The sequence below is a fragment of the Berghia stephanieae genome, chromosome 14 (assembly GCF_034508935.2).
Source record: "Berghia stephanieae isolate SIO BIC M18660-M18661 chromosome 14, UCSD_Bste_1.3, whole genome shotgun sequence".
NCBI classification, from domain to species: Eukaryota; Metazoa; Mollusca; class Gastropoda; order Nudibranchia; family Aeolidiidae; genus Berghia; species Berghia stephanieae.
The window spans coordinates 13,923,917-13,933,916 of record NC_088373.1 but is presented as its reverse complement, the minus strand read 5'-3'; the positions used below and the strand labels follow the sequence as shown (position 1 = coordinate 13,933,916).

The 10,000-nt window shown below is 35.3% G+C and overlaps 1 protein-coding gene across 4 annotated transcripts in view; it reads left to right on the top strand.

The window, feature by feature from the left end:
• LOC144960110 (uncharacterized) overlaps positions 1–10,000 on the top strand; it is a 97,954-nt gene that overhangs the window by 23,989 nt on the left and 63,965 nt on the right. For all 4 annotated transcript variants that reach the window (XM_078893077.1, XM_078893078.1, XM_078893076.1 and 1 more), the window contains one exon: positions 3,667–3,747. In XM_078893077.1, the coding sequence (XP_078749203.1) occupies positions 3,667–3,747 (81 nt within the window). The remainder of the gene's footprint in view (positions 1–3,666; positions 3,748–10,000) is intronic.

The following is a 10,000-nucleotide window of genomic DNA, read 5'->3' as shown; positions in this document are numbered from 1 at the left end:
AATAAAGAGCCTTTTCCAAGGACTCAACTATGCGCCGAGCGAGGCTCGAACCCAGGACCTTCCGATCCGAAAGCGAGTGTCATACCACAAGATCACATTGCCACAAAATAATGCGCTAACAAATCAAACATTTACGTTAATACACAACAAAATAGCCAATGACCGATATGCTTAAAGATTTTCATTCCCCCCTTATCTAAAAGCACACAAAAAGAGAATAAATGCACTTGAGATGAAATACTACAGAAAGGTCCTAAGAATCCTATGGACAGCCAATATTCCATAGGTATCAAGTATTTTCCGACTTGTAATATCATCATTATTTATATATTGATTTATTTATATTTAATTGTTTGTTCATATTTTTTATTTATTTATTTATTTATTATTATTATTATTATCATCATCATCATCATCATCATCATCATCATCATCATCATCATCATCATCATTATCATTATCATTATTATAATTATTATTATTATTATTATTATTATTATTATTATTATTATTATTATTATTATTATTATTAGATGGTTAGATTTGCGATCTGAAGCGATACGTTGTTTGCAGCACACCACTGCTATGACCGTCAAGTGAAACCCTGGAGTATTGCATTTCATTGTTTTCAGTTGTTGGACCAGGTTATTCCGCACCTCTCACATAGTTCAATCATTGATCTTGATTGTGATTGAGCTTCAAGCATGCCTTTCCATATGTCCCCTACGATGACATTTTGGCGAGTTGCTCAGCTTTGAGTAGACGCTTAGCTAACCACGCCTCTCGGACAGTCGTCAAAATGAAAACAACGACAGTGATTAGCAATCATATCAAACAACACTGGTTTCACTCTCGATGTTATGTGTCTTAGTAGAACACCAGCTATTCTATCACTTGATCAATATAACCAACACAGAAAAGTATGTGAAGACTTAAACTTTTATAATGTATCGAGAAAATCATGTGGTAGGTAGTCACCCATTTGGCGGTAGAAAAATAATAACAACTATCAGAGAGGGGTTCATTCATTCACCTTATGGTTTTGTAACCAACCAACTATGTTTGCCCGAGCACGCGAGAAGGTGTGTCAAAAATTCCATGTTTTGATTGGTCAAATATCTACTGGTTAATTAGCAGTTTGATGGTAAATGAGAGCCATAACAGCGATAACATTTGAAGTTTGTTTCCTGTTAATGACGATTTTAGAGTTGCCATACGACGATAAGTTGGAATTGATTGTTGACGTTGATTTGTTGTTGTCTGTTGACAAGATCTGTACTATTTGTAGCGTTACTTCATAGTTTGGGCCAGTACAAAACAGCGTGCGTGTGTTGTTATGTTTATTTATGGCATTGCAGTTGGGGAAGTTGAGATGTAGCGATTTGGACTAGCCTGTCCACGGTGAGGAGAGTTCCATTACGTTAAACATCTATGGTGCTCAAACCAGTAACAAAATCGTTTTTGCTTAACCTGTCATTAAGCCAAATTTGCAATGCCCGTACAAATGTCGTAGTGTAGCAATGTAATCTGTTGCGGATTTGTTTGGCTGTCTTGTTCTTTAATCAATTTTTGCTCTGCATAGGTGGTATTGGTGCAGGATGGCTGTTTGAAATTTGTTCAAATTACATTAAAATTCTTTATAACAAGAAGTGATGTGATTAGGAAATTGCCAGAAGACAACAGAGAATAAAAACTTCGTGGCAGCGATTGGGACTCCAACCTGCGACCTTACTGGTACGACAACTCTGCCAGGCCAGGGAGATTGTGAGTCTACCGTATGAGCTATCAACGACACCCCCCCCCCCCCCCCCAAAAAAAAATCGTTTCATACTCTATGTCTATCTTCAGCCACTATCCCTCTCTCTCACTTCGGGGTATTCTTCGGTATTCAACGATTACATCTGATAATTAAAAAAGTTCGTTGGTGAGGTCTTACAAATTTATTTTTGTACATATTATGGCACTCCCTATTTCAAATGGATGCTTTGTTTCATATAAAAGTGTCGCCATTTAAATGGATCGATATAAAAAGTAAAAGTGAGTTCTTTTAATAGCACATATCTAGAAACAGTGACACCCAATGTTGTTTAGACAACAGAATGAAATAAGGGACGTAACCATTACAATACTATGATGCATAGTTTAAGGCTGTGGTTGCTTCCCATTAACAGGTCAAGACAGTTATTTTGATAAATCTGTCCATCAAAGGCCTTTTAGCATAAAAATGCGACAGGCTATCTGCATGTCGACGTCTAATTCAAATGATCCGTGTTTAGGATTTCTTGTTAATTTATAGTTCTATGATGAAGCTCATAATTTCTATGTTTTCAATGAATATTTTCATTGAACAAAATCCTCATTATCATTATTATTATTATTATTATTATTATTATTATTATTATTATTATTATTATTATTATTATTATTATTATTATTATTATTATTATTAATTATTATTATTATTAATTATTATTATTATTATTATTATTATTATTATTATTATTATTATTATTATTTATATTATTATTAATTATATTATTATTATTATTATTATTTATTATTATTATTATTATTATTATTATTATTATTATTATTATTATTATTATTATTATTATTATTATTATTATTATTATTATTATTATTATTATTATTTATTATATTATTATTATTATTATTATTATTATTATTATTATTATTATTATTATTATATTATTATAAATGATAATGATGATGATGATGATGATGATGATGATAATGATGATGATGATGATGATGATGATGATGATGATGATGATGATGGTGATGATGATGATGATGATGATGATGATGATGACCTTTATACTTTATTACCGACCGATTTTGACCGTTGATGGCTCGAAAGATTCATCACAATTTTTGTTAATTTCCACAGTACAGTAAAATAATAGTTTAAATTGATGAGGGCTTGTTTGTAATAGCCTTTATTTCCCCACAAATATCGCGATTTCTCCACCAGTTTATAAAGAAGAAATATAGGCAGACAAGGGGTTGCAAGCATTTTAACACCAAATCCGGTGCTCGAAATTATAATCTAACGAATCTTGAATTCTAGAGATAGCCGCACTATCTATTCTTTCAAGGATTATAATTCTTGATTGTTTTTTTTTTTTTTTTTTTTTTTTTGGAGGGGGGGGGGGGGGGTTTGTTGTTTTTGCAAAATGTGACTTTGAAATTGAAAAAAAAATAGATTTCGACCGAATATAATGGAGTTTCCTCTAGAGGTTCAAACCGTGACTCACTCTCTAATAGATTTGTTGGTGAATAAAGATAGGAATCTGATTTTCCCTGATTATATTGATAGTTATTTAGGCGGCTAAAGGAGTTTTCATTCTTTACAGGTATGTATAAGATTTGTCATATCTATACATTTGTCATCCATAGGTATATTACAGTATCAACAAATTGTTATTTTAGTTCTGTGTGTGTCTCTCTCTCTCTCTCTCTCTCTCTCTCTCTCTCTCTCTCTCTCTCTCTATCTCTCTCTGTGCGTATGTGTCTGTGTGTGTCTTCTTCTTATACTTTTTCTTCTTCTTCTTCTTCTCTTCCTCCTCCTCCTCCTCCTTCTGCATTTCCTTCCTCTCCCTGATATGTTTTAACTTCTTTTTGTCTTCTTTATTTATTTGCCAGAGAAAGGAAGAACGTTCAATTGCAGTGCCAAAAACTCCGCTGGAGAAGCTTTCACGACGAATCTCGAAGTCAATTTCATATGTATGTACACAACATGATAATGTACTCTTGAAACATGATAATGTACTCTTGAAACATGATAATGTACTCTTGAAACATGATAATGTACTCTTGAAACATGATAATGTACTCTTGAAACATGATAATGTACTCTTGAAACATGATAATGTACTCTTGAAACATGATAATGTACTCTTGAAACATGATAATGTACTCTTGAAACATGATAATGTACTCTTGAAACATGAAAATGTACTCTTGAAACATGATAATGTACTCTTAAAACATGATAATGTACTCTTGAAACACATTTGTAAGATTTCGTTAGGCGATATTACAATTTTTCGGACAAATACAAAGCTGTTAACGGCCAGGTACTCATTTTACACCTGAGTACGGTGAGAGAATGTGAGTAAATAGCCTTTTCCTAGGACTCAACTATGCGCCGAGCGCGAGGCTCGAACCCAGGACCTTCCGATCCGAAAGCGAGTGTAATACCACTAGACCACATAACCGCACTTGTTCAGTTCTTTATCTGACACATTTTAAAACGGAGAAAATCGCTTTTGAAGATATTCATTTATTACACTTCGATAGAGCTCAGAATAAAATAAGAGTCATTAATATCCACTGTCATGTTACATTGTTCGTCAAAATCAAATATAATGTTGGTAAGATCTTTATCAATGGCATTCTTAAAATTATTAATTGAATTAGGATTTTTTTTCTCAAACTTTAGATTTTTCCAAATTGTCACAGTCCTTTGAAATAGATTATTTTTCCTTTCAGACAAATTACATCTTTCAACAATATCTTAAACTTATCTCCCCTAGTGTTTGTATAATGCGAATAATTTTTTTTTAAATATTATAATCTATATTGTAAGAACCATGCAGGAGTTAATATATATGAATAAGATCACCTCAAATTCTACGATATTTTAGTGAAGGCAAATTTAGATACTCTAATATTTCTAAATAGGATAGATGTCGAATGCCAGGTAAAAGTTTCGTAGTGCGTCTTTGTACTTTCTCAATTATAACAGACTGTCAAATAAGGGACTTCCAATACTATTTCCATACTCTAGAAAAGGTCTTATGACACACTTATAAAGTTGGACAAACGTTTTAAAATCAAGATAGCTAAAGCTTCTGTGCTGTATATAACTCCTACAAGCTTGTTCGCTCTTTTTTTACAATCACATATATGTTCATCAAAACACAATTTATTATCAAATATGATCCCTAAGTCCCTTTCTGAGCATGTAGTTGGCATAACATTTATATTATTGTCACCTATGTAATTGGAGAATAAAAGGGCTAGACCTTCAATTGTGCAGCACTCTGCATTTAGTAATATTGAAATAAAGCTGCCAATTTTCCGACCAATTGTGTAGTGAATTTTGTAAGATATATTTATCTAATGTTGGTGCACCCATTTTCGTGTCATCGGCAAATAAGTTATTTTTATTCCGGCAAATAACTTACGAGCTTGAGAGTGAGTTTTTTCACGCTAGAAATAACGAATTTAATAAATCCAAACACGTGAAAGAATACCTTTACTCCATCCCTCAAATTAAATTTCTTGGCTATTTTATAACATCAAGTTGTAAAAAGCTTTGTTTTGAAATGAATTCACGTTATCAGTAGTGATCATTTTAATCCAGGATAACATTGGCTTTTTGATTATCAAACCATATCAGACAACACTTGGAATTCCTTTATTTTTCGCCGTACCATATCAGACAACACTTGGAATTCCTTTATTTTTCGCCGTACCATATCAGACAACACTTGGAATTCCTTTATTTTTCGCCGTACCATATCAGACAACACTTGGAATTCCTTTATTTTTCGCCGTACCATATCAGACAACACTTGGAATTCCTTTATTTTTCGCCGTACCATATCAGACAACACTTGGAATTCCTTTATTTTTCGCCGTACCATATCAGACAACACTTGGAATTCCTTTATTTTTCGCCGTACCATATCAGACAACACTTGGAATTCCTTTATTTTTTGCCGTACAATATCAGACAACACTTGGAATTCCTTTATTTTTCGCCGTTCGCGGACTCATCAATCGATCGATCCCTCAAAGATATAGATAACAACAAGATATGAAGTGAGTAGAAAAGTGCCAGAAGACAATAGAGAATAAAATTTTTTTTTCGCGGCGGTGGTGGGGTTTGAACCTGCGACCTTATTGGTACGACAACTCCGCCTGGCAGGTGAGAGCGTGGCTCTACCGTGTGAGCTATCCACGAACACAAAAATATTCGTTTCAAACCCAAAGTCATTTCTAGATCCCTCTCTCACCCACTTCTTGAGATCGCTGATTCGTTCACCACCATCGCGAAGTAATTTTGACCAGCAGTTAAGCTTAATAGCCAATATTCTCATCACAAACATATAACATAGAAACGATTGAGACATTGAGTATGCTCCGGTGTATGGGGTGAATTTTTAATTCAGAAAAGTGAGTGGAGCAGGCACTTATGTTGGTAACAACAAGATATGAAGTGAGTAGAAAAGTGCCAGAAGACAATAGAGAATAAAATTTTTTTTTTTTTTCGCGGCGGTGGTGGGGTTTGAACCTGCGACCTTATTGGTACGACAACTCCGCCTGGCAGGTGAGAGCGTGGCTCTACCGTGTGAGCTATCCACGAACACAAAAATATTCGTTTCAAACCCAAAGTCATTTCTAGATCCCTCTCTCACCCACTTCTTGAGATCGCTGATTCGTTCACCAACATCGCGAAGTAATTTTGACCAGCAGTTAAGCTTAATAGCCAATATTCTCATCACAAACATATAACATAGAAACGATTGAGACATTGAGTATGCTCCGGTGTATGGGGTGAATTTTTAATTCAGAAAAGTGAGTGGAGCAGGCACTTATGTTGGTAACAACAAGATATGAAGTGAGTAGAAAAGTGCCAGAAGACAATAGAGAATAAATTTATTTTTTTTTCGCGGCGGTGGTGGGGTTTGAACCTGCGACCTTATTGGTACGACAACTCCGCCTGGCAGGTGAGAGCGTGGCTCTACCGTGTGAGCTATCCACGAACACAAAAATATTCGTTTCAAACCCAAAGTCATTTCTAGATCCCTCTCTCACCCACTTCTTGAGATCGCTGATTCGTTCACCACCATCGCGAAGTAATTTTGACCAGCAGTTAAGCTTAATAGCCAATATTCTCATCACAAACATATAACATAGAAACGATTGAGACATTGAGTATGCTCCGGTGTATGGGGTGAATTTTTAATTCAGAAAAGTGAGTGGAGCAGGCACTTATGTTGGTAACAACAAGATATGAAGTGAGTAGAAAAGTGCCAGAAGACAATAGAGAATAAATTTTTTTTTTTTCGCGGCGGTGGTGGGGTTTGAACCTGCGACCTTATTGGTACGACAACTCCGCCTGGCAGGTGAGAGCGTGGCTCTACCGTGTGAGCTATCCACGAACACAAAAATATTCGTTTCAAACCCAAAGTCATTTCTAGATCCCTCTCTCACCCACTTCTTGAGATCGCTGATTCGTTCACCACCATCGCGAAGTAATTTTGACCAGCAGTTAAGCTTAATAGCCAATATTCTCATCACAAACATATAACATAGAAACGATTGAGACATTGAGTATGCTCCGGTGTATGGGGTGAATTTTTAATTCAGAAAAGTGAGTGGAGCAGGCACTTATGTTGGTAACAACAAGATATGAAGTGAGTAGAAAAGTGCCAGAAGACAATAGAGAATAAAATTATTTTTTTTTCGCGGCGGTGGGTGTGGGTTTGAACCTGCGACCTTATTTGGTACGACAACTCCGCTGCAGTGAGAGCGTGGCTCTACCGTGTGAGCTATCTTGTTGTTACCAACATAAGTGCCTGCTCCACTCACTTCTGAATTATAAATTCCTCCATACACGAGCATACTAAATGTCTATCGTTCTATGTTATTGTTGTGATGAGAATATTGGCTATTAAGCTTAACTGCTGGTCAAAATTACTTCGCGATGGTGGTGAACGAATCAGCGATCTCAAGAAGTGGGTGAGAGAGGGATCTAGAAATGACTTTGGGTTTGAAACGAATATTTTTGTGTTCGTGGATAGCTCACACGGTAGAGCCACGCTCTCACCTGCCAGGCGGAGTTGTCGTACCAATAAGGTCGCAGGTTCAAACCCCACCACCGCCGCGAAAAAAAAAAAAATTTATTCTCTATTGTCTTCTGGCACTTTTCTACTCATTTCATATCTTGTTGTTACCAACATAAGTGCCTGCTCCACTCACTTTTCTGAATTAAAAATTCACCCCATACACCGGAGCATACTCAATGTCTCAATCGTTTCTATGTTATATGTTTGTGATGAGAATATTGGCTATTAAGCTTAACTGCTGGTCAAAATTACTTCGCGATGGTGGTGAACGAATCAGCGATCTCAAGAAGTGGTGAGAGAGGGATCTAGAAATGACTTTGGGTTTGAAACGAATATTTTTGTGTTCGTGGATAGCTCACACGGTAGAGCCACGCTCTCACCTGCCAGGCAGAGTTGTCGTACCAATAAGGTCGCAGGTTCAAACTCCACCACCGCCGCGAAAAAAAAAATAATTTTATTCTCTATTGTCTTCTGGCACTTTTCTACTCACTTCATATCTTGTTGTTACCAACATAAGTGCCTGCTCCACTCACTTTTCTGAATTAAAGATATAGATATCACTGAATCAAAACATTGCTTATTACTAAGACAATTTGATTCGTTTGTCAAAAGAAAGAAGCAAATAATTTTCACATAAAAGAAGTAAACCGTTTCCTTTGATGAATTGAAATCGACTTTTAATTTAGAATTGAAAGACTCCAATGAATGGTAAACAGCAAATTCCTTTTGAATTAGGTCAAACACGACAGCTCAGTGTCAAATAAAAACATCTTGAGAGGTGTGTTGTTGCAAGCTGGTCTCCTTGTTTGCTCTGTTTATTCGTTGGAATTTGTTGATTTTTGATTGGTTTCGGAACCGTAGATTATTGACAACATTCAAGAAAAATTAAAGGTACAGTTATGAAAAGTTGAGCCTTGAAACATCCGTTCTAGATGTTTTGAAGTTGTGTAATACTGAGATCGTATGGTTATCACTGTGGACTTGACATAATTCTAACTTCGTATTTGAATTCCAAAAATTCACAGAATAGAATTTGAAGTCTCGATGTAATTTTGTGACCGGTAATTCTTTTATCTTGTGTGTGTGTGGTGGTGGTGGGGGGGGGGGGGGGAATCAGGATCTCTGGACATCCTTGGCCTTTTTTTTTGTTGACGAATTTTTTGGACAGCTTGACACCATCGATTGACTCACCGTTTCGGTCTGATTTGAGAATATTTTTGGCCTTACTGTTCTATAATCTGGTTTGGTTGTATTTTTCCCAGTGCAAAATTACCCAAATTATCCTCAGTGTCGTTCCTTTCAAAATGATTCGGCATTCTCAGGTTTGTTTCTTCGTCTGCTAGTATGACACTTTTGACCCAAATAAAAACAATTTGTATTCATACGCACCAAAAGACTATTTATTTAGATGACCAATCAGAAGTCTTGTAAACATGTATTTAAGCCAACAAAATGAGTGAAAATATTCTGCAATCGTTGAATAAATTTTGTATTCAAAGGGTTCAAAGCATATTTCAACGATTACATTTTTCTAAGAAATAATAGGGTTTTGCATTGAGAGGGGTGGAATAATATACGATTCATTCATCCCTCCCGTTAGAAAACCTTAACACTTATTAGTAAAAACATATCCGTTGAATAAAGCTTTGAGCACCCGTTTAATAAAAAAAAATATTCATCGATTGCAGAATATTTTCACTCATTTTATTGGCTTAAACACATGTTGAAAAGACTTCTGATTGGTCACCTAAATACATAATGTTTTGGTGCGTATGAATACATATCTAATGTTTTTCTTTTTGGGTCAAATTGTCCTTTTGGCAGGTAAGCGTTCTCTAATCAACGAATAGTGAATATTATATGCAAACTTTTTTGGGGTGTTTTTTAAAGAAAACAGTATGTTCTATTTGGTTAACATTGCATATACTATGTTTTTCAAAACAATGGCAGATTTGGGACGAACAAGAGTGTTGACATCAAGAAGAAATTGACTTTAACCCTCACCTTACCACCTACAGCAAAACCGTCACATTTGTTACGACGCAATATACATTTTTCTTATTCAGATTTATTTTGTACATAACAAACTTTGAAGAATGATCTTTGTTTGATTAATA